General features: G+C 45.4%; 1 protein-coding gene across 1 annotated transcript; it reads left to right on the forward strand.

Moving 5' to 3' along the window:
• The first annotated feature begins 264 nt into the window (after positions 1 to 264).
• Positions 265 to 27224, forward strand: RHEB (Ras homolog, mTORC1 binding). Its single transcript, XM_077268646.1, has 8 exons — positions 265 to 615; positions 13628 to 13699; positions 16266 to 16333; positions 22601 to 22683; positions 24006 to 24062; positions 24136 to 24183; positions 24423 to 24504; positions 26673 to 27224. Exons 1-8 carry the CDS (start codon positions 564 to 566, stop codon positions 26763 to 26765), a joined length of 555 nt encoding a protein of 184 aa, XP_077124761.1. The 5' UTR covers positions 265 to 563; the 3' UTR covers positions 26766 to 27224.

The raw sequence follows: 27224 nt of genomic DNA on the forward strand, positions 1-27224 counted from the left end.
CACGGTCGTGTCTCCATTTGTGGAGCCATTTTGTCGGAGCCTCTCCCATGCGCGCAGTGCATCTCGGTCTCCACAAACATGTCCACGCCGCCGTCATTCACCTCCACGTTTCAGAAGGCAGCCGCGTGAGCAGTTACGTAGCCCCGCCCAAACATTTCAGCATCCTGTCAGAAAGGCACAGTCAGTGTCCAATAGAAGAGCCGTGCTAGATTTACGCTCCGCCCCCTGCCACAAGTATCCACCAATCACACTCCTCCCCGCCACAGTGCTCGGCCTGGGATGACGCAGCGAGTATTTTCCGGACAGCCGGGAGGGCGGGCAGAATAATAAAAAACAAATCCGTGCCGAGGACGGAGAAGGCGGGCTATAAAGCAGAGCTGACGCTGTGACGTCTACACGCAGCAGCTAGCGAGGCCGTGGGCGGGAGTGAGTGCAGGCTCCTCACACCGGTGAAGTTCAGCGTGTGCTCGTCTCCCGGCGCTCCGCTCCTCTCCTTCAGCAGCAGTCGGTGGATGCAGCGCCTTCGGGTCTGAACCAAAGGCAAAACAGTGGAGGCGCCAAAGATGCCGCAGCCCAAGTCGCGGAAGATCGCCATCCTCGGGTACCGCTCCGTGGGTGAGTGTCTGCGGGGAGCTGGGACCTTTACCCCCGCGCACTGCCGACCCCCAGGCACCTGCAGGGGAGTCACGTGGCTGCCCCCTCTCCTGTGGCCGCCACAGCCCCCTACAGTCACGATTTGTTTTGTCCCTCTTCAAACTGCCGCTGATGGCTTTCTAGTGGAGTCCTCATTGGCCAAGCTGGAGAGGTAACACTGACAAGAAAGCCCGGACCCCTGTGGCGGCTCACCAAACCCCCCCCCCCCCTGTGTTTGCGGGTCCTCGGCCCCCCCCCCCCCCGTGTTTGCGGGTCCTCGGGGGCCCCCCCCCCTGTGTTTGCGGGTCCTCGGGGGCCCCCCCCCCTGTTTGCGGGTCCTCGGGGCCCCCCCCCCCTGTGTTTGCGGGTCCTCGGGCCCCCCCCTGTTTGCGGGTCCTCGGGCCCCCCCCGTGTTTGCGGGTCCTCGGGGCCCCCCCCCCGTGTTTGCGGGTCCTCGGGCCCACCCCACCCCCCCCCCCCCCCCCATGTTTGCGGGTCCTCGGGCCCACACCCCCCCCCCCCCCGTGTTTGCGGGTCCTCGGGCCCACCCCCCCCCCCCCCGTGTTTGCGGGTCCTCGGGCCCACACCCCCCCCCCCCCCCCCCCGTGTTTGCGGGTCCTCGGGCCCACACCCCCCCCCCCGTGTTTGCGGGTCCTCGGGCCCCCCCCCGTGTTTGCGGGTCCTCGGGCCCACACCCCCCCCCGTGTTTGCTGCTCCCTGTGCCCTCAGCTGTCTGATCTGCCTTGGTTGTGTTAGATACCTACCATCTGATCCTGTGGGTCCAGTCCTCACTTTTGGCTGGCGGTGCCTGCACAGATGTAGCTGGGGGGCTGCCCTGCACACGTGCCCAGTGCACCAGCCTCAGGGGGGACCCTACTAGGAGCCAATGGCAGTCTGCTCTGTCCCACCTGCTCATGTACTTGTACTGGACAGATTGATTTGCAGGACTCCGGTTTCCTGTCCCTGTTGGTCTCTTGCTGGACTGGAGGCCCCTGAATCTATCTTGCAGGACTCCCAGCTTGGCTTCTGATTAGCCGGCTGGCCCAATGTCATCTGTCATGCACTGTGCCAGCCCGGCCAAACAAAGGCTGTGCTGTAAGGTTTGTGAGCCGACCAGCCAGCCACTTGTCAGTTGATCTCCCCATCTCTATTACTATGTCACCTGTTCCAGATTGGGGCAGGTACAAATACCGTATTTTTGGGGGATTATAAGACGCACCCCAAATTTTGAGAAGAAAAATTATTTTTTTAATAAAATGGTGATGCTTCTTATAATCCCTGTATCTTATTGCTTACCGGGGATGGTGGCTGCAGTGAAGCAGGGTTGCTGCTGGAGGAGGCAGTGGGGTGATGTTGCAGGCTGGGATGCGGGGGTGTTCTGAAGTGCTGCTTCAGGGGTGTCTCCGGGTGCCCGGCGGTTGCTGGCCTGTGCTGCAGGAGCCCTGCAGTACTGCGTGGGTGTCCGGTGCTGCCCAGGGCTCTACCGACATTTTGTGGCAGGCCAGAGCCCCGGGACTTCCCCAGTTCCATGTGCTGTGGTCTCCGGGAATATGGCTGCCACTGGGGGCGGCGCATGTGCTAATGGTGATCTCAGGATCAAGATCTCAAGAGATGAGATTTCAGCGCTGAAATCTCAGCACATGGAAGTGCCAGGGCTCTGGCCTGCCGCAAAATGCCTGACACCCACGCGGCACCGCTGGGCATCGGAGGCCCCCGCAGCACAGGCCAGCACCCGGACACCCCCCTCATCCCAGCCTGCGGCCTGCACCCACGATCTCGGTAAGGCATGTTCGCTTTCTAAGACACACCCCCATTTTCCCCCCAAGTTTGGGAGGAAAAAGTGCATCTTACAAAGCGAAAAATATGGTAAATTTCGTCAGAAGATGAGATTTACTAGAAATCGGTGACCTCAGGGTTGGCAGCTAAACCTGGCTTTTTTTTTTTTTTTTTTCTCGACATTTAGCAAAGCATTACTCTATAACATGAGAATAGGATGTGCACTGAGAAATGACACAGATCTGTCACAGGTGCTGTCTATCTTATTAATGGCTGTGAATGTAGCTGTACTAGGATGCTACAGATGGGGTAGTGCTTGTTTCAAGTACGGTATATCAAATTCAGGGCTGACTGAGATGTCAGGGTAGGATATTATAGAGCACTTTCTACCTAGACTGGCGTCATTAATCCAAACTGATTCTTAACTCCTCAGCACTGGTCACTACTGACCATGTAAAGTGCAGCACAGATTCATCTCCACTAAAAGTCCAGATCCTTAGGATACCGTCACACAGTGCCATTTTCATCGCTACGACGGCACGATTCGTGACGTTGCAGCGTCGTATGATTATCGCTCCAGCGTCGTAGACTGCGGTCACACGTTGCAATACACGGCGCTGGAGCGATAATTTCATGACGTATTTTCGATTTAGAAGCCGTTGGTTACTGTGCGCACATCGTATACAACCTGTGTCACACGATGCAATCATGCCGCCACAGCGGGACACTTGACGACGAAAGAAAGTTTCAAACGATCTGGTACGACGTACGATTCTCAGCGGGGATCCGGATCGCAGTAGCGTGTCAGACACTGCGATATCGTAACGATATCGCTAGAACGTCATGAATCGTGCCGTCGTAGCGATGAAAATGGCACTGTGTGACGGTACCCTTAGATCAGGAACAGACATTAATAGGACATTTCATAACTTTCCCAAATTCTTATGAAAACATTTACACCACATCCTGCATTGTACTACCAAATCGAATTTTTATATATTTTAGGAGTTGGTCCTTTTTACACCGGCTCTGGCTCCACCAAAATCCACTCCGTGCATGCAACTTTAGTAATCTCAGGTATCTTGTGTGGTAAATAGAAGTAATGACTGACCTTCACAGTTTGAGTAGACTATACCTTTCTAATAGGGTGGTGCTACAGATTGTTACGGTTGGTGTATGTACTCTAATGCCATGTGCACATGTTCAGTATTTTTCGTGTTTTTTTCGCTATAAAAACGCGGAAAAAACGCTAACATATGCCTCCTATTTACAGTGTATTCCGCATTTTTTTGTGTGCAAATGTTGCATTTTTTTCCGTGGAAAAAAAGCAATATGTTCATTAAAAAGGCGGAATTGCGGGGATTCCACACACCTAGGAGTGCATTGATCTGCTTACTTCCCGCACGGGGCTGTGCACACCATGCGGGAAGTAAGCAGATTATATGCGGTTGGTACCCAGGGTGGAGGAGAGGAGACTCTCCTCCACAGACTGGGCACCATATAATTGGTCAAAAAAAAGAATTAAAATAAAAGTCATATACTCACCTTCGATGGCCCTCGGAGTGTTCCCGCCTCTCACCGCTGCATGCTGCCGCTTCGGTTCCTAAAGATGGTGTGGATCAGGACCTGCGATGACGTCGCTGTCTTGTGATTGGTCGCGAGACCGGTCATGTGACCGCGACGTCATCGAAGGTCCTGAACCACACCATCTATAGGAACGGACGCCGCTGAGGATATCGGCTGTCTGCAGAGGGTGAGTATAACCATTTTTTTTGTTTTTATTATTTTTAAACATTCTATCTTTTACTATAGATGCTGCATAAGCAGCATCTATAGTAAAAAGTTGGTCACACTTGTCAAACACTGTTTGACAAGTGTGACCAACCTGTCAGTCAGTTTTCCGAGAGATGCTACAGATCGCTTGAAAAACTTTAGCATTCTGCAAGCTAATTACGCTTGCAAAATGCTAAAAAAATGGGGAAAAAACGCAAAAAAAAAAATGCGGATTTCTTGCAGATAATTTCCGGTTTTCTTCAGGAAATTTCTGCAAGAAATCCTGACGTGTGCACATACCCTAATGGTTTGGGGTCTGAAGGTAGAGACCGCTGTGGCCTCGGAACTGCAGTGCCTAATCACTGATCCCAATCACCAGGTAATAACAAATGCCATTACTCAACTTTATTTTGCGGTGAAGCTGAATTATTTTTGGTTGCATGTTTCTTTGGGTGGCAAAAGCTGAAGGAATTGACAAGCTGCAGTTATGAAAAAGCAAACTAAAAGTGTAAAGAAAAAGTAGCATTAGTTTTCACTCAACATGCCAATTAGCCCTAAAGCCCTATTTAATTACAGGAGACAGTCTTCAATGGAATGGGTGTTAGGTGAGTGTAACTGTTTTATTTTTAAATAGAAAAGTGTTTTTATTTCAAATAAAAGACTTTATTTTGTTGTCTTTAGTAACATTTTAACTATAGGATTAATAATGGATAGATGTTAGTGATGAGCGAGTATACTTGTTGCTCGGGTGATCTCCGAGTACTTGTTATTGCTCGGAGATATAGTTTTCATCGCCTCAGTCCGAGTATTTGTTATTGCTCGGAGATATAGTTTTCATCGCCTCAGTCCGAGTATTTGTTATTGCTCGGAGATATAGTTTTCATCGCCTCAGTTGCATGATCTACGGCTTCCAGATAAACAGGCATTCCTCACATGTATTCAGTGTATCTGGAAGCCGTAAATCATGCAACTGCGGTGATGAAAACTACCGTATTTTTCGGCATATAAGACGCACCGTCCTATAAGACGCACCCCAAATTTGGGGTGAAAAATGCAGAAAAGATTTTTTTTTTTTATAAGATGGGGTCCGTCTTATTGTCCGAATTTAAGATCTCTTACCTGAGGGCAGGCAGTGGCAGAGCAGGGTCACAGGAGGCATGGTGGTGGCAGAGGTGAGGTGATGCTGAGGTGCGGTGGGATGATCACACATAACGCCCCTGTGGATCACACATAACGCCCCTGTGGATCACACATAACGCCCCTGTGGATCACACATAACGCCCCTGTGGATCACACATAACGCCCCTGTGGATCACACATAACGCCCCTGTGGATCACACATAACGCCCCTGTGGATCACACATAACGCCCCTGTGGATCACACATAACGCCCCTGTGGATCACACATAACGCCCCTGTGGATCACACATAACGCCCCTGTGGATCACACATAACGCCCCTGTGGATCACACATAACGCCCCTGTGGATCACACATAACGCCCCTGTGGATCACACATAACGCCCCTGTGGATCACACATAACGCCCCTGTGGATCACACATAACGCCCCTGTGGATCACACATAACGCCCCTGTGGATCACACATAACGCCCCTGTGGATCACACATAACGCCCCTGTGGATCACACATAACGCCCCTGTGGATCACACATAACGCCCCTGTGGATCACACATAACGCCCCTGTGGATCACACATAACGCCCCTGTGGATCACACAACACCACTTGAGTGCAGCCGACGTCTTGATTTTATAGAGATGCACTGATCAGAAATTAAAGTTTAAAAAAATCAGAAAACATTCGCCAGCTTTCCACGGCTCCAGAATGCCACGTCCAGTTCTGCAGTGATATGCCAATGTTGGGTACTCCACCGCTGACAACCCTTGTGCCTGGCTGGCGCGGTTGTCAGCCTGCTCCTTACTGTTGATGGTGTGGAGACAGCACATTCTCCCGCACCCACCAGGGGGGAGATGAAGCCCCCTCAGCACACAGACTGCAGATGGGCAATGACAGGGAATGAGCCCAAACACATCCTTGTGTCATTCCCACCGGGCATGGGTGGCTCTCATGAAAGAGGGTTTTGTCTGCCACCCAGCTGTAACTGGCAGCTATCCCCCTAGTCCTGCATGGACCCTCGGCCTGTGCCCTATGGCAGTGCCACCATGTCACGCAGATGCCTCCGCATGCCGTACAATGCTGCAGCGTGGTGCTGGCCCGAGAATGCCACCTGCTCGGGGGCAGCCATGTGCAGCACACAGTGTACACAGGCCACGGAGGAGCAGAGCCGGCCTCAGCAATGCACATGCCTCCATTCTCAGGCACACCGTGCTGTGCCAGCTGCTGGGGCCCGGCGTCCTGCCACCTCCCCGGTCCCAGCCATGTCTGTGCGCCCTCCTACACTACACAAAGGAGCCACGGGGGAACAATGGGACAATAACGGGCCACCTTCCCGCCCCGCCCGGCGTTCTGCACCGGCCAGCAGCGCTGGTGAGTTACGGTATTTTCCGGTGGCGGCGGCCATCTTGCTGAGGCCGCGCGTGCGCAGATTCACTACTCTGCGTCCCAGGGCTTCAGGAAAATGGCCGCCGCAATCTCCATCTGCGCACGCGCGGCCATTTTCCTGAAGCCCTGGGACGCAGAGTAGTGAATCTGCGCACGCACGGCCTCAGCAAGATGGCTGCCGCCACCGGAAAATACCGTAACTCACAGCGCTTCTGCTCTCCATCAATACCGGGCCGCGGATTCACCTCAAATATGGATGGGACCTGCTCACGCCATACAGCTCACCGTGCCACATCATGCCCGCACCTCTGTCGCCGCCACAATGCCGGTAAGCCTGCGTTCCGCATATAAGACGCACCCCCCATTTTCCTCACAATTTTTTTTGGGGGAAAGTGCGTCTTAATATGCCGAAAAATACGGTATATCTCCGAGCAATAACATACTCGGACATCACCCGAGCGTGCTCTGGAAAACCCGAGCAACGAATACTCGCTCATCACTAATAGATGTCTTATAGATGCCTCTCCATTACTAAGCTGTGGCTTGATGCCACCAGGAAATACAAAGGTGACATCAACCCCACAAATATTACCCCGCTTGTCACCACTACAGGGCAAGTTGGAAGAGCCCGGCAAAGCGCCTTTTCTGAGCAGCTGTAGGCTGCTCCTTTTAGGTGTGGGGGAGGGGGCAATATCGATGGCCCTTTACCAGCCTGAAAATACCAGTCCCCAACTATCTGCTTTATCAAGGCTGGTTGTCAAAAATGAGGGGGAGGGGACTCCACGCTTTTTTTTTTTTTTTTTTTTTTTTATTTAAAAAAAAAAAAAAATTGCAGGTACCCCTCTATTCTTGATAACGGCCTTGCTGACAGCTGTCTGTTTTCCCTGCCCAATCAAAAATACAGGGGAGCCCACGCCATTTTTTAAGTTTATAGCACAGGCACCAGCTGCTGAATACTCACAACTGGAAGAGAGCCCTGGGGAGAGCGAGTGCCAACAGCGTTGGCACAGGAGGTGAGCATAGGCTTTATTTTATTGGGGTGAAGTGTGGCATATGAGAAGGGGATTGTCCTAGAAGTGGACAACCCCTTTAAAGTGTAGAGCAGTGTTCTCCAACTCCAGTCCTCAATCCACCAACATATCATATTTTCGGTATTGCATCGGTGATGGTTGCAGCATAGGCGATAATTCAGTCACCCAGGCAACACTAGGGAAATCCAGAAAACGTGACCTGTTGGTGGCTCTTGAGGACTACAGTTTTGGAACACTGGTGTAGAGGGACAAAAAAGCACATCTCAGCACTGTAATGGTAGCTCTCAGATCTTCTCCTTGCACCCCCCCCCCCCCTTTTCATCAAACCAAAGTTAAAGGCTATGTGCACAAGTCAGGATTCTTTGCAGAAGTTTCCTGAACAAAACCGGACTCTTTCTGCAGGAAATCCGCATGTGTTCTCGCATTTTGTGCAGATTTTTGTAATTTTTCCTCTGGAGCTTCCCAATGCACACGGATTGCATTCTATTAATAGGATGCTTAATGGATGCGTTTTTTTTTTTTTGGTTTTTTTTTTTCCACGGTTTTTATAGCGAAAAATCCAGAACATGTGCGCACAGCCAAAGGGAGCTCCTTTTTTTAGGCTGGGCTTAGATTAGTGTTTCAGTCCTCTTTATGGACTACAGATTTCCTTTATAGCCTCATGGGTGTATGTGCAGTCTGTATACAGAACTTTGAAATGCTCTGTCTAAATTTGGAATCGGGCTGTAGCTGAGCTGCCATGGGAACATGTCCACATCAGATCTGTGCCTTAAGACTTTAGGCCATCTAATTGGCTTACACCTTACCTGCCGTAAATGTGCGGCAACACTACAAGAGTGTGGTCAGGCTTCTGTTGCTGAGTAATTGCTGCCAGAAATGTTCATCCCACAAATTATAGATCCCACTGACTTGATGGATTTTATTGGGCTCTTTCGGATACAGTGGCATTGGTCACAGGATGGAACAGTGGCTTTTAAAACTTCTTATTCAAGAACCATGCTTCACTTTTTTTTTTTATGGGTATTGTGTTGTGTGGTTGTTTCTAGATGTTAGAAACCTCTTACCTCCAAGTGGCTGCCTCCGATCGCTATCAAGCACAGCAGCAATGCCACTCATGTTGGGGTACATTTCCCATGATTAGTGTTTGTTCAGGCTGAATTTCCACATGAATCTTGCACCTCAGCTCACTTGTGTATTTCAGCATCTGTGTTTTTTTTGGTTTTTTTTCATTAGATATGCAAAGATATAGATAGCTATAGGACAGATAAAGATATACATACAAAAACAATTTTTTTCAAAGTGCCAAGGTTTTTTGAATGGATTTGTGGTATTTTGAGGGTGTTGAATTTAACAAAAAAATACCATTACTTTTGCTGAAACTAGTTCTACTTGACAACTCATCCATGCAAATGATGTGTTCCCCAATGCATCTTGTGTCATAACAAATGCAATAGCGTTTTGTCTGTCTTTTTGGCTCTTTAAAACTATATGGGATATTTCATTACCCAAGACTCTTAAATTTCATTTTGTAGACTTAAAATACTTTAAAAGCAACTTTTTACCCAGAATTCTATTACTGCCTATTAAATATATCAAACAAGAGCTAATGTTATATTCTTTATAAACTTAATATAAAACAGTTCAGACATCGTTGGCCCCCACTGCTGTGTACCAGTGTAATTGGTGCCGTGTATGTAGTTTACTATAATTGTATTAACCAAATGATGTCTGTTTTTTTTTTTGTTTTTTGTTTTTTTTTTTAAATCAGCCTGCAGCCACCTCTGAATTGGCACATCACATTAGATGCACTAGTGCTTTGCTTGGCTCTTCTTGATGGTCTGATGACAGCTGTGACTTGTCAAAAATCACAGCTGCCATCAACCCCAGGGGTTAGTAAGAGATGTCTGACGCCCCCATTACTAATCAGTAATAAAAACAATATTTGAATAAATAAACCCCCACACTATCTTTTTATTGACCAATTTATTGGAAAAAATCCCATGCAGGTCCGAAGTAATCCATCAAATGTGAATTAGTCCAGAAAAGGATACCTGAAAAACAAAGGCAGAAATTAACTATATAGCACACTACTGATTTGTTTGCTGTAGACTTCAGGGAACGTGGACTACAGCAGAGCTTTGTGCGAACATTTTGGGTACCAAATTGGTGAATGAGGGAGTGTAGTTTTTTATTTCTGCCTTTGTTTATCATGTATCCTTTCTTGTATTACTTTGGACATGCGTTTTTTTTTTGTTTTTTTTTTGTTTGTTTTTTTCTTAATAAATTGTTGAACGTGGCACCTCCAGTACTAACACATGGGCTTGCTGGCGGGTGTGTGGGGTTTTTTTGTTTCCATTATCGCCACACCAGGGCAGTTGGGAAGCCCCAGAATTGGTGCATCTCATGTGATGCAGCTGCAGGCTGGTATTTTTAGGCTGAAAATGTACATACTGCAGCATGACAATTCTTTCAGTGTAGGGTTTTTTCTGTTCTTCCTCCCCCTGGCAATTTAAATCAGTGTCTTCGTGTCCTCACCTGAACATGGATGTTATTAATACAGTTTAATTAAATTGGTGAAAGGTATAGTTAAATGATTGGCCACAGAGAACCTGTGCTGGGTTTGACCAGTCATTCTGTGCTGACAGTCTGACATTGAAGAACTTGTCTGGTGCTATTGCTTTTCTTGGGAGGAAGAATTGTCATATAATGTATAACATTTTAGATCAGGCTGTTTACTCAAGTCCTGATGTAGTGTGTGATGTTAAGGCCCACTTACACTGGCAGACCATGGCTGTTAAATATCTGACTGTCTATAACAATCTGAATTTGTCATTTAAAGGGGGTTGTGGCCTTTTTTAGTTACCTGGACTGGCCATCAACATGGAAGTCCCACACAGCACCCCCCCCCCCCCCCCTTTAACAACCATTAATTTCCGACCTCTGTTAAATCAGGCTTCAAAATTAGTTTTTCCTTGGAAATCTGTTTAGAGGCTCACCTGTGGGTTTCTCTAGATGTAAAGGACAAGCTACACTATTAATTCTGCCTAGTACTGCATTGTCAGTGTTTGAACATGTTTGTATGGAAGTGATTCCCTGAGACATGATTATGGATATGATCAAGGCCTATTGATAAGTGGTTTTTTTTGTTTTGTTTTTTTTTAAACCTTCTCTGTACACTTCAGTTTGAGAACCTTCCACAGAACATTGGTAGTTCCACATTGTCATGTTTCCTGAACATAAAGGCTGCAGATGACATTCCAGGTCACATAGCTGATCCCGGTCTGGAAACATCACTGCAGTACTCTGGTGACCCCTATGGTTCACGGGCTGTCCTGTAGTTTTGAAATGCTGACCTCTCCCACATCAACTACACTCTCCAGGACACAAACGCATGCACAAAAAAAGTTCCCTTCCCCCCCCCCCCCTGTGCATTTTACCATACATAACAAAATCCAGGGCAGTTCATGCTTTACTAGTGGTTAGGTCTGGGTAGCTTGCGTCCTACACTGGGACATCGTGCTTTGTAAACCCTCTCTTGGAGTTCCAAGAGCTTTTAGAAAGTGGCTGTCTGGCAGATCTGAATTTGTGAAGTTGACGTCAATTGTGGGAAAGACTGTTCAACATCAGTCACCAGGATGGGGATGAAATGTCTCATTGAAACACTACCGATCAGCACAACAATGGTCTTGAGTAGAGATGGGCGGACATCTGGATGTTCAGGTCCGGCACGGCAAATGCTGCTTCCAATCAACAGTAAACACTACATGCGTTTTTGTTTTTTTTGTTTGTTTTTTTAAATGGTGTGGCTTCCACACACTCACTCTTTTGACAACCAGCCTTGCCAAAGCAGACAGCTGGGGATGGCATTCTCAGGCTAAGGGGCCATGGGTGTTGAACCCCCCCCCCCCCCCGCCCTAAATAGCTGCCTAGAAAAAGCTCATCAACTGACACTGTCTGGCTCTTCCCACTTGCCCTGTAGCGGTGGAAGTAGGGTTTCATATTTGTGGGGTCGCCTTAAGCCCACAGCTTAGTAATAGAGAGGTAACTATAAAACACCTATCCACTACTAATCCTATAGTTTTATTGTAAAGGGCAAAGCAAGTATAAAATCGTTTTTTTTATTTGAAATAAAACAACCCACTTTTTAAATTTAAAAATACAATTATACTTCCAACACTCATTCTATAGAATTTTTCATCTCCTGGATTAAAACTATATCCCTCATCTGTTGGACGTTCTGTCCCATACGGTAATCCATGTCTAGGGATAAATATTTTTCAACTTGGATGGTGCCAAGGTGCGACTGTCTAGGCTGAGAACCAGCCAGGCCAATAAACTAGTGACCTCCCTCCAGTATGATCACCGTTAGCACAGTGAGTCTCACGGTGCAGAGGCGAGTTCATCACAGTGAAATTCTCCCGGTGAACTCCTAATACAGGAACTGCAGTACTGATGAGATGCAGGCAGGATCACCTGTTTACATCCAGGTGCCTTATAGGAATTTACTGTTCTTAATTTTGCCCTGACTCCTTAATGCAATCCCCAAAGTTAGTCTCTGCTGACTTCCCTCTTCCTCCATGGAGCGCTTACCAGCCCAGCATCTGCTCAGCCTGTGCGGCGCCGGCAGGAGTGTGGTGACTGACATGTGCTGCTCTGCCACAGTGTTCAAATGTAGTCGAGTCTTTCAGACATGTAAACATTTTGAATATAGGAAGAAGGGGCTGGCTCCAGCGCTGCAGGCCGCACATCGCTTGGCTGACTGTGTGTTGTGCAGGCCTGATCTAGTGATTAGTGATTAGTGGAATCCTTAGTGGTCAGGTTTGTATCTCCCGATCCTAGATGGGTGTAAGATGTACAGTGTATTAAAACATCTTTAAGGTTCTTCATGTTTAAGAAGGTTACCTCCTGGTTTTTCCTGTGTTCTTTTGTGCTTGCTGGGGGCACTACCCATTTTGACTACTGGTGGTGAGAACAAAGCTTTGTGATCTTTAGACCTAGCTCGCACTTTCCCAGTTTAGCATATACTGGGTATATAGTGTTCTGCCAGCATCTAATCCTGGAAAACATTAGTACAGGCCTCTATTACAAACATGGTCTATTAATGAGCCCAGTCAGGACTGGCCACTGATAACGTGTTCACCAGATACCAGTAGCTGTAGGCTGAATTTTTTTTTTTTTTTTTCCTCCCTAAATGGGTTGATTTGACAAATGATCCTATGGCTTTAGTGTATATGTGCACATGCTGTGGAACATTCCGCACGGAAGGGCTGCAGTTTATTTTCTGCAACATGTCAATTCTTAGTGTGGATTCCAGTGTTTTTACACCTGTTCCATAATTGGATTCTGCATGTGTAAAAACGCAGATAATCCTCAAAGGAATCCACAACGTGTGGAGATGGAAGCCTTAGGCTACTTTCACACTAGCGTTAACTGCATTCCGTCACAATGCGTCATTTTGCTGAAAAAACGCATCCTGCAAAACTCCGCCCCCACTTCCCCGCACCTCACAATGGGGCAGCGGATGCGCTGGAAAAATGCATCCGCTGCACCCGTTGTGCGGCGGAGACAACGCTAGCGTCGGGAACGTCGGCCCGACGCACAGCGACGGGCCGAGCCCGACGCTAGTGTGAAAGTAGCCTTAATGCAACACTTCACTGTTACAATGTATGTTCTTGATCAGTGGGTGTTCCTGAAGTCTCACTGGTCTATAAAATGCCACTGTGCACACAGCTCATGTAGGAGGTCTGGGTCTGTATAGTCAGTGGTGTAGTCACACGGTGGGGGCATCAAACCTAGAAACGCGAGCGTACGTCAGTAACTGGATGCCTAGGAGTATATAGAAACTTGGTTCTAAATCAGTCCAGTGAATGCAACTTTTCTTTCCCCTCTCCAGGAAAGTCTTCACTCACCATTCAGTTTGTTGAAGGACAGTTTGTGGATGCTTATGATCCAACTATAGAAAACAGTAAGTGACCTATACATTTTTTTTTTTTCATAAAGTTTTGCTATACCCAATCAAATATTCCTAGTGTCAACTCTCTAAGGTCTACAGACTTTAAAGGGCTAGCTAATGTAAAAATCACCTTATGCATGCTCCATGTAAAAATATCAGTGTGTATTTGGTGTGGGAGGAACCTGGTGGAAACCCACACACGGGGAGAACCTCTAAACCCAGCATTGCAAAGCTCCTATGCTACCTACTAACTAGGGTGCTGTCTAGAGGCTTCTGACAGATGGGCTCACAATCTGTGTGGGTGAAGATCTTCAAATGTATAGTTAGTCTATGTTGCTGAAATTCATTATCTGCTTATCAGCCCTCAGTGTGTTCACAAATTATATATTATATATCTCTGTTGCTGCTCAAAACCAGGAGTCTCCAAAAAAGGCAGACCGGGTGTCAAGCTTTCAATTAGTTCTTCTCAAGTGCCACTGCTGGTCGTGGCATGCAAACTCCTTTAAAAACCCATCTCTTCAAACAAGCTTACCACATCAACTACTCGGAAAACTAACTTTGTCCTGTTCCCTCCTTCCAAATATTATCTGCATCTGAATCTGCCCCTACTATTCATCTGTCTCCACACCCTCCATGCACATGATAACTGCACTTGATACTTGACTATTGCACTTAAAGGGAACCTGTCACCCCGTTTTTTCCGTATGGGATAAAAATACTGTTGAATAGGGCCTGAGCTGTGCATTACAATAGTGTATTTTGTGGACCCCGATTCCCCACCTATGCTGCCAAAATACGTTACCAAAGTAGCCGTTTTTGCCTGTCATCAGGCTGGTCTGGTCAGATGGGCGTGGTGACATTGCTGTTTCTTCCCCCAGATCTTGCTTATCTGTACGTTGGTGGCGTAGTGGTTTGCGCATGCCCAAGGTCCCGAATCCACTGCACAGGGGAGGGAAAAGAGCACGATCTGCGCTATTCCCCTGGTGATCGTGGGGGCGGCCATCTTCCTGTGGCCTTGCGTGCGCAGATGGAGCGCTCTGCTGCCTGGGGCTTCAGGAAAATGGCCGCGGGATGCCGCACGTGCGCAGATGGAGATCGTGGCAGCCATTTTCCTGAAGCCGAGATGCGAACTCTGCTTCAGGAAAATAACCACCGCAATCTCAATCTGCGCACGCGCGGCCACAGGAAGATGGCCGCCCCCACGATCACCAGGGGAATAGCGCAGATCGCGCTCTTTTCCCTCCCCTGTGCAGTGGATTCGGGACCTTGGGCATGCGCAAACCACTACGCCACCAACGTACAGATAAGCAAGATCTGGGGGAAGAAACAGCAATGTCACCACGCCCATCTGACCAGACCAGCCTGACAGGCGAAAACGGCTACTTTGGTAACGTATTTCGGCAGCATAGATGGGGAATCTGGGTCCACAAAATACACTATTCTAATGCACAGCTCAGGCCCTATTTAACAGTACTTTTATCTCGTATGGAAAAAACGGGGTGACAGGTTCCCTTTAAACACACAGGCTGATGACCGGATCATGCAGCTTTATATGAAAATCCCTATTTATTATAATTGCCAGACCTGAAATAACAAGCACTTTTCACCTATTGTGCCCCCCCCCCCCCCCCCCATTTCCTTGTAGATTGTAAGCTTGCGAGCCGGGACCTCACTCCTAATGTCACTGTTTAAATTGTCTTAACTTCTACTGAATTTATTGTCTGTACATGTCCCCGCTTAATTGTAAAGTGCTGTGGAATATGTTGGCGCTATATAAATAAAAATTATTAATAATTATTAACTCCTTGCGTGTGAATAAGCCCTTAGTGAGGGACACTGAGGCTGAGCCGCATGTTATCACAACCTCTGACCTCTCTGATCTTGTAGTATTCCATGCTGGACTACAGCCAGTATTCCCTGGTTGCATAGACTTCCATAACCTTCTGTAAACAGCCTGTTCCTGACTTGTTGATGGCCTTTCTGCACTACTTGAATGGACCACAATACATGATTAACTGGAGCAGTTAAACATTTTTAATTTACAGTCAGAGGTTGTCCTTACTGTAACACGGACTTCCCTTGAGATGGGTCAATGTCTGGTGGGTGTGCGATCAGCTGTTAACGGTGATGCCGGAAGTGCTTAAGTTAGTGGCTGAGTCTGATTGTGGCTGCGGCCAGGTCCTGCACATCTGGTTATTGACTTCAGTAGGGGGTAGATGTGCAGTACTCATCTTTGGCCACAGCTATCAGTAGACTCGGCAGCTCCAACTGTTGTCAGTGCCAGAAGTGCTCAGTTAATTGGGGATGCTAGGTGTTGCTCCCCCACCTATCGGGCATTGATCTAAGGATAGGTCCTCAGTATTAAAGTAGCATATAACCCATTTAATGGTTCTATAGAACTTGAGGTAATCATATGGCAACACTGAGGCTAAAGGGAGGTGAGCAAAAACAACCTAGCAGTGATGTTGGTAGCAGAGCCAGAGATGATCAAAATTATCATTAGACTAGAGAAACAAGGCTTTAAAATCTAATTTGCTCAACTAAAGTCTTCTGCTTGACTCTCACTTATATTTTCTAGCATTTACAAAACAGATATCTGTGAACGGCCAAGATTACCAGCTTCAACTAGTGGATACTGCTGGTCAAGTGAGTATAAAGTTACTGGGAATCTTTCTTTTATAGGATGAGGCATGTGTATTTATCTATCCTTCATAGGGATGAGAACTTGCTGATTGGGCCCTTATAGATATATGGGAGGACAATTACCCCATAGATCTACATCCAAAGACTACAATTGCCCATTACTGTAGAGATCAATGAACCCCCTCATAAGAAATGAAGTGTAGAAGTGCATCGGGCGCATTTCATTGTACTTGAAAGAGGCATATGCCTATATCTCAGATCATAACCTTTCAAATATGATCTGTGCAGAAATGGTGTGTGGGTTTTTAATATAGATGAAAAAGACCTGTATGGCCAAAGCCCTACTTTAACCCCTTTCTGCCATTGGACGTAATATTCCGTCCATGTGGGGTGGGCCCTAATTCCCAAGGACGGAATATTACGTCCAGCACGATCGGCCGCGCTCACGGGGGGAGCGCGGCCGATCGCGGCCGGGTGTCAGCTGCCTATCGCAGCTGACATCCGGCACTATGTGCCAGGAGCGGTCACGGACCGCTCCCGGGACATTAACCCCCGGCACACCGCGATCAAACATGATCGCGATGTGCCGGCGGTGCAGGGAAGCATCGCGCAGGGAGGGGGCTCCCTGCAGGCTTCCCTGAGCCCCCCGCAGCAACGCGATGTGATCGCGTTGCTGCGAGGGTCTTACCTCCCTCCCTGCCTGCTCCAGACCCGGATCCAAGATGGCCGCGGATCCGGGTCCTGCAGGGAGGGAGGTAGGTGGCTTCACAGAAGCCTGCTCAGAGCAGGCACTGTGAAGCAGCCTGCACTTCTCTCAGATCGGTGATCTGTCAGAGTGCTATGCAAACTGGCAGATCACCGATCTGTATTGTCCCCCCCTGGGGCAAAGTAAAGTTAAAAAAAATTTTTCCAAATGTGTAAAAAAAAAAATATATTCCAAAATAATGAAAGAAAAAAAAAAAAATATTATTCCCATAAATACATTTATTTATCTAAATAATAAAAAAAACAATAGAAGTACACATATTTAGTATCGCCGCGTCCGTAACGACCCGACCTATAAAACTGGCCCACTAGTTAACCCCTTCAGTAAACACCGTAAGAAAAAAAAACGAGGCAAAAAACAACGCTTTATCATACCGCCAAACAAAAAGTGGAATAACACGATCAAAAAGACAGATATAAATAACCATGGTACCGCTGAAAGCGTCATCTTGTCCCGCAAATAACGAGCCGCCATACAGCATGATCAGCAAAAAAATAAAAGTTATAGTCCTGAGAATAAAGCGATGCAAAAATAATTTTTTCCATAAAATAGTTTTTATCGTATAAAAGTGCCAAATCATAAAAAAATAATATAAATGAGGTATCGCTGTAATCGTACTGACCCGAAGAATAAAACTGCTTTATCAATTTTACCAAACGCGGAACGGTATAAACGCCTCCCCCCCCCCCCCCCAAAAGAAATTCATGAATAGCTGGTTTTTGGTCATTCTGCCTCACAAAAATCGGAATAAAAAGCGATCAAAAAATGTGACGTGCCCAAAAATGTTACCAATAAAAACGTCAACTCGTCCTGCAAAAAACAAGACCTCACATGACTCTGTGGACCAAAATATGGAAAATTTATAGCTCTCAAAATGTGGTAACGCAAAAAATATTTTTTGCAATAAAAAGCGTCTTTCAGTGCGTCACGGCTGCCAATCATAAAAATCCGCTAAAAAACTCGCTATAAAAGTAAATCAAACCCCCCTTCATCACTCCCTTAGATAGGGAAAAATAAAAAAAGTATTTATTTCCATTTTCCCATTAGGGCTAGGGTTAGGGTTGGGGCTAGGGTTAAGGCTACTGTTAGGGTTGGGGCTAAAGTTAGGGTTAGGGTTGGGGCTAAACTTACGGTTAGGGTTTAGATTACATTTACGGTTGGGAATAGGGTTAGGGGTGTGTCAGGGTTAGAGGTGTGGTTAGGGTTACTGTTGGGATTAGGGTTAGGGGTGTGTTTGGATTAGGGTTTCAGTTATAATTGGGGGTTTTCCACTGTTTCGGCACATCAGGGGCTCTCCAAACGCGACATGGCGTCCGATCTCAATTCCAGCCAATTCTGCGTTGAAAAAGTAAAACAGTGCTCCTTCCCTTCCGAGCTCTCCCGTGTGCCCAAACAGGGGTTTACCCCAACATATGGGGTATCAGCGTACTCAGGACAAATAGGACAACAACCTTTGGGGTCCAATTTCTCCTGTTACCCCTGGGAAAATACAAAACTGGGGGCTAAAAAATAATTTTTGTGGGAAAAAAAGATTTTTTATTTTCACGGCTCTGCGTTATAAACTGTAGTGAAACACTTGGGGGTTCAAAGTTCTTAGAACACATCTAGATAAGTTCCTTGGGGGGTCTAGTTTCCAAAATGGGGTCACTTGTGCGGGGCTTCTACTGTTTAGGTACATTAGGGGCTCTGCAAACGCAATGTGACGCCTGCAGACCATTCCATCTAAGTCTGCATTCCAAATGGCGCTCCTTCCCTTCCGAGCCCTTCCATGCGTCCAAACGGTGGTTCCCCCCCATATATGAGGTATCAGCGCACTCAGGACAAATTGGACAACAACTTTTGGGGTCCAATTTCTCCTGTTACCCTCAAATACAAAACTGGGGGCTAAAAAAAATTTTGTGGGAAAAAATTTTTGTTTTATTTTTACGGCTCTGCATTATAAAATTCTGTGAAGCCCTTGGTGGGTCAAAGCGCTCAAAACACATCTAGATAAGTTCCTTAGGGGGTCTACTTTCCAAAATGGTGTCACTTGTGGGGGGTTTCAATGTTTAGGCACATCAGTGGCTCTCCAAACGCAACATGGCGTCCCATCTCAATTCCAGTCAATTTTGCATTGAAAAGTCAAATGGTGCTCCTTCGCTTCCGAGCTGTCATGCGCCCAAACAGGGGTTTACCCCCACATATGGGGTATCGGCGTACTCAGGACAAATTGTACAACAATTTTTGGGGTCCATTTTCTCCTGTTACCCTTGGTAAAATAAAACAAATTGGAGCTGAAGTAAATTTTTTGTGAAAAAAAGTAAAATGTTCATTTTTATTTAAACATTCCAAAAATTCCTGTGAAGCACCAGAAGGGTTAAACTTCTTGAATGTGGTTTTGAGCACCTTGAGGGGTGCAGTTTTTAGAATGGTGTCACACTTGGGTATTTTCTATTATATAGACCCCTCAAAATGACTTCAAATGAGATGTGGTCCCTAAAAAAAAAAAATGGTGTTGTAAAAATGAGAAATTGCTGGTCAACTTTTAACCCTTATAACTCCCTAACAAAAAAAACTTTGGTTCCAAAATTGTGCTGATGTAAAGTAGACATGTGGGAAATGTTACTTATTAAGTATTTTGTGTGACATATCTCTGTGATTTAATTGCATAAAAATTCAAAGTTGGAAAATTGAGAAATTTTCGCCAAATTTCCATTTTTTTCACAAATAAACGCAGGTACTATCACAGAATTTTTACCACTATCATGAAGTACAATATGTCACGAGAAAACATTGTCAGAATCACTGGGAGCCGTTGAAGCGTTCCAGAGTTATAACCTCATAAAGGGACAGTGGTCAGAATTGTAAAAATTGGCCCGGTCATTAACGTGCAAACCACCCTTGGGGGTGAAGGGGTTAATATCTGTTCATGTCTGAGCAAGATTTCCTTTCTTAGGGCCTCCCATATTCTTTCCCCTTTCAAGGGCTATAACTCTATTTTTCTGGAACTGTTTGAGGTTTTTTTTTTTCAGAATGATATTACAACGCTCACTTTACCAAATGTACTAGCATTGCCCCCCCCCCCCCCCAAATCACATTTCAGTTATTTTTGGGGTACTGTCTTCAGCTTCATAGAATGCAACATGATGGGAGCAGGTGAATGTCTGATCATGCTGCTGCAAGTGACTGGCAGTACTTGAAGAGCTTAGACTGCAGTGGTCAGAGCTAGCTGTTTGCACCCAGCCCTCTCTACCTCATGTTGGGGGTGTTTAAAGGGAACCTGTCACCCCCATAATTGAAGGTGAGCTAAGCCTGTCATCAGGGGCTTATCTACAGCATTCTGGAATGCTGTAGATAAGCCCCCGATGTAACCTGAAAGATGAGAAAAAGAGGTTAGATTATACTCACCCATGGCTGGTCCCGCTGCGGTCCGGGGCCTCCCATTTTCTTACGATGGCGTCCTCTTGTCATCACGCTCCGGCGTACTTTGTCTGCCTTGTTGAGGGCAGACACAAAAAAAAAGCACCAGAACCGACCATATAATCCACTAAAATAAGATTTATTTAATAAATTATAATATTAAAAAAAACATATGGTAAAGGGAAAATTCACAGGAATGTCAAGAAAAAGACGCTGTCACAGGTAAAATTTATACATCTGTAAGGCACTATATGATAAAAACAAGGCCTATATTTTTGGTGCTAAGAGGATATAAATCCAACAATAAAAAATGCAAAAAATAAGTGTGGTGTAGATCGTAAACTAAAAATTGAATGTCTCCAAACAGTAATAATTCACCAAAGAAATCAAGTGAAACTCATAATAGAAAAAATATTAACACAGTGAAGTGATAAGCAAAGTACAATCATATAAAATGTGCTGGCATATGTAAGTAGGCACTTAAAAAGTAGTACAGAGCCGGTGGTAATCACAGGAAATTGTGATAATAGTTAGGTAGCAACAACTTACAGAGTATAGTATGGGACCCAGGCTCCAGGACAGCATCCACCCCAACGCGCGTTTGGGCGCTAATGCCTTGGGGTGGATGCTGTCCTGGAGCCTGGGTCCCATACTATACTCTGTAAGTTGTTGCTACCTAACTATTATCACAATTCCCTGTGACCCTGCGATTACCCCCGGCTCTGCACTACTTTAAGTGCCTACTTACATATGCCAGCACATTTTATGATTGTACTTTGCTTATCACTTCACTATGTTAAAAATTTTTCTATTATAAGTTTCACTTGATTTCTTTGGTGAATTATTACTGTTTGGAGACATTCAATTTTTAGTTTACGATCTACACCACACTTTTATTTTTTGCATTTTTTATTTTTATTGTTGGATTTTTATCCTCTTGGCACCAAAAATATAGGCCTTGTTTTTATCATATAGTGCCTTACAGATATATAAATTTTACCTGTGACAGCTTCTTTTTCTTGACATTCCTGTGAATCTTCCCTTTACCATATGTCTTTTTAATATAATTTATTAAATCTTTTAGTGTGTGTGTTATCCACGTTTTTATTCACTGGTTCAGTTTCATGGGTACCGTTCACGTTGTCACTGAGGTACAGTGTGTGTGTGTGTGTGTGTGTGTGTGTGTGTGTTCTTGCGTGAGCACTTTCTTTTTGCAACTTGTTTATTTGTTTTGTTGAGGGCAGAGCAAAGTACTGCAGTGCGCAGGCGCCAGGAAAGGTCAGACGCCCGGCGCCTGCACACTGCTGTACTTTGCTCTGCCCTCAACATAACAGACAAAGTACGCCTGCGCCGGAGCCCCAGCGTGAAGACAAGATGACGTCATCGTAAGAAGATGGGAGGCCCCGGAACATGACGCCTATCGGACCGGACCGCCCGCCCAGGTGAGTATAATCTAACCTCTTTTTCTCATCTTTCAGGATACATCGGGGGCTTATCTACAGCATTCCAGAATGCTGTAGATAAGCCCCTGATGCCGGTGGGCTTAGCTCATCTTCGATTTTGGGGGTGACGGGTTCCCTTAAAGATTAACATTAGTGATTTATTCATGAGGTTTCAGAACTGAATGTCTGGTATTAGGTGATGTGTAGAAAAGTTTGTCATGTGTTCAAATGTTCAAAGGTTTGTGTGCCCATCTTGATGATGTATGGAAACTTTTTGCAAATAGGTGACTAGAGTTCACCTTATGGGGTTGTTCCTCCTTTAAGTAAATGTTAATTCCCTCGTGCAAGTTTATTAAACCAAACAAAAAAAAAAAATTGCTCTGTACATGAGATCACAGGCAGGGGGAAACTCACCAGTCCACCTGGGACGGTAAGATCAGGGAAGTTTTGTTTCTTAGAATAACCTGCAGCTGAGGATTAACACTTGCGGAGACGGCCCCTTAGCTCACTGCTGTAACATTCAGTGTGGAACAGGTTGATCTCTTGGATCCGGTGCACTTACTCGTTACTATGGAAACAGGGATGTCCTGTCTTGTTGCCTGAATTCATGTTAAACCTTTTAGATTATATGCATATGTGATATTTTTGTAAATTGTTTTCTAGGATGAATTTTCCATTATTCCTCAGACATACTCCATAGACATTAATGGATACATCCTTGTATACTCCGTTACCTCCATCAAAAGGTATATTCTCCTACAGGGTGGTTTCATGGCAGATATTGAGGGAGAAACATGACCTCTGGTATATCTGCAGTTGGGCAGCAGAAGCTGTAATTTGGTTGGTTCCATATATAAAAGGAATACTGCCCCCAACTGGTCAAGTTTTCATGATTTCCCTAGTATTGGACAAGTGATTTAATTTTTGCCTGTCCAAGTGATGCAGTGATCACCTGGGCAATACTAAAGAAATCCTGAAAACGGTTGGTGGCTGTTAAGGACTAGAGGGAGGATGCACTGATGTATGGCATAAGTAGTTGCCATGTTCCTCTACATGTCACAACAGTACAGGCAAGGAAGCGATTTATTTGGGGACACTTTGGTAACACATTCTGTTTTTGGTTCACACCGTCCAGTACTAGAAGGCTGAAAGTCGGGTAAAACCCTTATCTTTTTAGCTATTTTTACTAAATAAATTTAAGTGGTTCATTTGGTGATATAAAAAAACCTCTTCTCCGCTAGTCCAAATGAGTGGCCATCATTACTCCTGTTGCCTGCATTTTTCCAGGCTTCGGTGATCTTTAAAACGAATCGGTTGGCAGGATTTTAAGTAAACTACAGGCATTGTTATGTTCGTGAGTAAAATTATACCTTGGGTGAAGAAATACTACTTGTGGTTCTTGTGTGATCAGTGTTAGAAGTTTTCAGTTAATGAAATACCTGTGCTATGGGTGGCCTGTGGGCAGGTCTCTTCTTGGTTTCTTTGGCCTAGAGCATGAAGATCAGACTCTCTCCCCCGGAGCGCTGACATATCATTAACGGACGTTTTCAAACACTGATTACACAAGCACTTCAAGATTTCTTCACCCCAGGTCTCCTCTTAATCAGTGTAACAGTAACAACTAGTGATGAGCAAATAGACTCGTTACTTGAGATTTCTCGAGCACGATCGGGTGTCCTCCGAGGTGTGTGTTTTGTTTTTTTTTTTTAGTGCTCGGAGATTTAGTTTTTCTTGCCGCAGCTGAATGATTTACATCTGTTAGCCAGCATAAGTACATGTGGGGATTCCCTAGCAACCCCCACATGTACTTATGCTGGCTAACAGATGTAAATCATTCAGCTGCGGCGATGAGGACTAAAAAATACATGCTCGAGTAACAAGTATATTCGCTCATCATGAGTAACAACCTGACAGTGTCTGCAGTTTACTTAAAGCGAACCTGTCAGAAGGATTTTTTCTAAGTCTTGTTGTGCTAGTCTACTACAGGATGCTTTCTGGAAAAGCTTTGAGTGACCTGTGACTTTCACAATTATTGCATGTGTTGTAACCTTTGATGCTTCTCTTCTAGCTTTGAAGTCATTAAAGTAATTCATGAAAAATTGTTGGACATGGTGGGGAAAGTCCAGTAAGTCGTATTGTTTTCTCATAATCTAAGACTGCATGTGTGGTCGCCTCCTCTAACCACACCTCTCTTGCAGGGTTCCTATAATGTTGGTTGGAAACAAGAAAGACTTGCACATGGAGAGGTTTGTGATGTGTTATGTCTAAAGTCAGTATTTGGTCCAGATAGGTTTTTCTATAGTCTGCCTAGAGCAGCAGTGCTAGTAGCTAATCCTTTTCACTTAATCCTTTTTCACTTTTCTTTTCCAGAAAAATTTAGGAAATAAGACTTGACTTGCATGAATACTGAGGCTAGCTTTCTTTGCATGCTGGCTACTTTAACAGTGGTAACACTTAACGTGCTGTCTCGGACTGTGTTTTGCAGAGTGATAAGCTATGAAGAAGGTAAAGCCTTAGCAGAGTCCTGGAATGCAGCGTTCTTGGAATCTTCGGCTAAAGAAAATCAGGTCTGTTTTCTGAGTTTACAGTTTTTTTTTTGTTTTTTTTTTTTTTATTCTGAAGGGTCCTAGATTTATAGTTGACTTTTCTGTAGTGGCGCGTTTCCCTCTTACCTATAGTAATGGAGATCAGGGCATTCTGTGCATCTCTTATTATCCACTAACAAGCCCATGCCACTGTAAATTTAGGTTCTGTCACTATATGCTGACTAATAGTAAGTGAGACTATTTGTATCCTGGATTATGTCCTAATGACTGAGCTGTGTTAACTGCTCATAAATTACCTTGTGCTGGGAGCTGAGGTCATAGGAGTGCAATGCCTACAGTTAGGAACCTAGTCCAGTAGTCTGTTTCCAGCTGCACTGATGTGATGCTGGTTCTCTTTTGCTTGTTTCCGATTGTGAAACTTGGCATATGTTTGTTTTGGGAGTCTCGGTTCATATAACTGACTCATGAAGCATACTGTATTTATCGGACCATAAGATGCACCTTTCTTCCCCCCCCCCCCCCCCAAAAAAAAAAAATATTTTTTGCGGATAAATGGGGTTGTCTTATGGTCAAATAGACTATCAAATGTGGCGGTCCCGATTCAGCCTCCGTTACCAGGCTGGTGCTGTGGTGTTGGGGCTCTGGTGTGGCGGCAGTGGCTCTGTGCATGGGGGCTCCGCCAGCATTTCATCACAGCCTGGAAGCCCCCACCACTCCGTTGCTGCGACGCAGTGGCCTCCGGAAAGATGGGCAGCGCATGCTCATTCAAAACTTAGCAATGAGATCTTGTTGCCGAGATCTGACTCTGAGCATGTGCCGCCCTGGGGCCATCTTTCCGGAGGTCTCAGTGTCAGGGCTTTGAGGAAATGCCGGCGGAGCACTGCCACACCACAAAGCAACGCACCAGTCTGGACCACCGAACGACCCCTGTGACCACTCTCTGTGCGGATCCCTTCCCTGGTAAGCTGAATTCAGACTGTAAGACTAACCCCCTTTTGAATACTTTTTTTTTTTTTTTTTTCTCCATTTTCCTTCTGAAAATTTGGGGTGTTATGGTCTGGTGCATCTTATAGCAGTATATCCTTTGACTGCTCAGTAATTTCCCCATTTTCAGCTACCGTATTTTTTGGACTAGAACACCATATGGGTTATATTGTGTATAAATTTTTGACTCTGAACCTCTTCCCTTCATGACTGATTGATCAGCACTTGAACCTGTGATCAGTCAATAGCTTGTGCTATAACCAGCGATACTGCTCTGTACAGCACAAATCGCATTCTTGTATGAGCACCAGCCAGAAGCTGGCATTCACAGGAGCAGTCATGACAAGCACAGAGGTCTTCAGGAGACCACAGCTGTCATTGCAAATCATCAGTAACCCACAATTGCATATGGGTGTCTGGGGGAACAGATTCACCACCAGCACACAGTAAATGCTGCTGTCAGCTTGTTACATTGCCTCTGTCAATCTAACAGATCTGCTCTACCCAATGCTGTAGAGGTAAATATCAGCCATCCTCTCCTGGGAAGGATTTGGGCTCCGTTCCTGAGCCCACATCAGTCTTGGAGCTGGCCTAACATATCTGTACCTCATATGTTGGTAAGGGGTTAAAACTAGTCTCAGTCTTCCCAATGAAAGAAATATCTCCACTTATTGCTTTAAAAAAAAAAAAAAAGCAGAGGTTTCCCTTGAATAGGTTTAAACTAACATTTCTTAAAAATACTACAATTTGAGCCTAAAGGCAATGACAAAACGTAACCCTTTGGTGTTGGGTACCGCCTTGGGATGTTTTGGGACATTAGCCAATGCAGTTCTGATGGGCATACGAATGTCTGCAGAGAAGATGGACACTAACTTGCCAAGCCATGTTTCAGAAGTGCTATAACTCTCTCCCCTGGGACCTTCACTTTATTGTTGCATGCCCTGCTGCCAAGACTACTGATGTTTAGCATCCTCATATTGCCAGATGTGCATGAAAGTGACAATGCTGTATGATGGGGAGTGGGTTTTTTTTTTTTTAACTCTTGGGGGTAAGTGTGAATACATCCCTTGAGTATGCTGCGTTGTAGGGCAGTGTCTGCATAAGCTTCATATCCTATTGACACTCAAGCACCTAAATTGCCGTATGATTGCATCTATTCTAAAGCATTCTATTTTTATGCTAAGTTTGTAACTCTTGTTTTCCAGACTGCTGTTGATGTTTTTAAAAGAATAATTTTGGAAGCAGAAAAAATCGATGGTGTAGGTTCACAAGGGAAGTCGTCCTGCTCCATAATGTAATTCCACTACTCAAGCTGCGGACACTGGGAATATATTCTACTTGAATAAGCAAACTGCCTGTTCTACGTCAAAACTAGGCTTTTCTGTTAACTTGTCCCCTCCCAGCAGATGTTAATGCTAGTAATGCCTAGCAACATTTTCTGGGACTGGAGAGTTTACACGGATGTTAAAATGGGGATGGTCACAGCCGCCTTTTTTTTTTTTTTTTTTTTTATTCAATTATCCAAATATCTGACTTCTGTGCAGATACCACTCATCTTCAATCACACACTTTCAATTTGTATATCATATTAATATGGCCAATACTTTTACTGGCATTAATTTTTCAGTGTAGTTTGTTTATAATGTAATCACTAATGATAATTATAGTTACATTGCCCTTTACTTACCCAGGCTTGAACGTCAGTGTTTCTTTCATTGTTCAGTGTAAACTTGTAAATAAAACTGCTGCAGACCTTG

The sequence above is a fragment of the Ranitomeya variabilis genome, chromosome 6, assembly GCF_051348905.1.
Source record: "Ranitomeya variabilis isolate aRanVar5 chromosome 6, aRanVar5.hap1, whole genome shotgun sequence".
NCBI classification, from domain to species: domain Eukaryota; kingdom Metazoa; phylum Chordata; class Amphibia; order Anura; family Dendrobatidae; genus Ranitomeya; species Ranitomeya variabilis.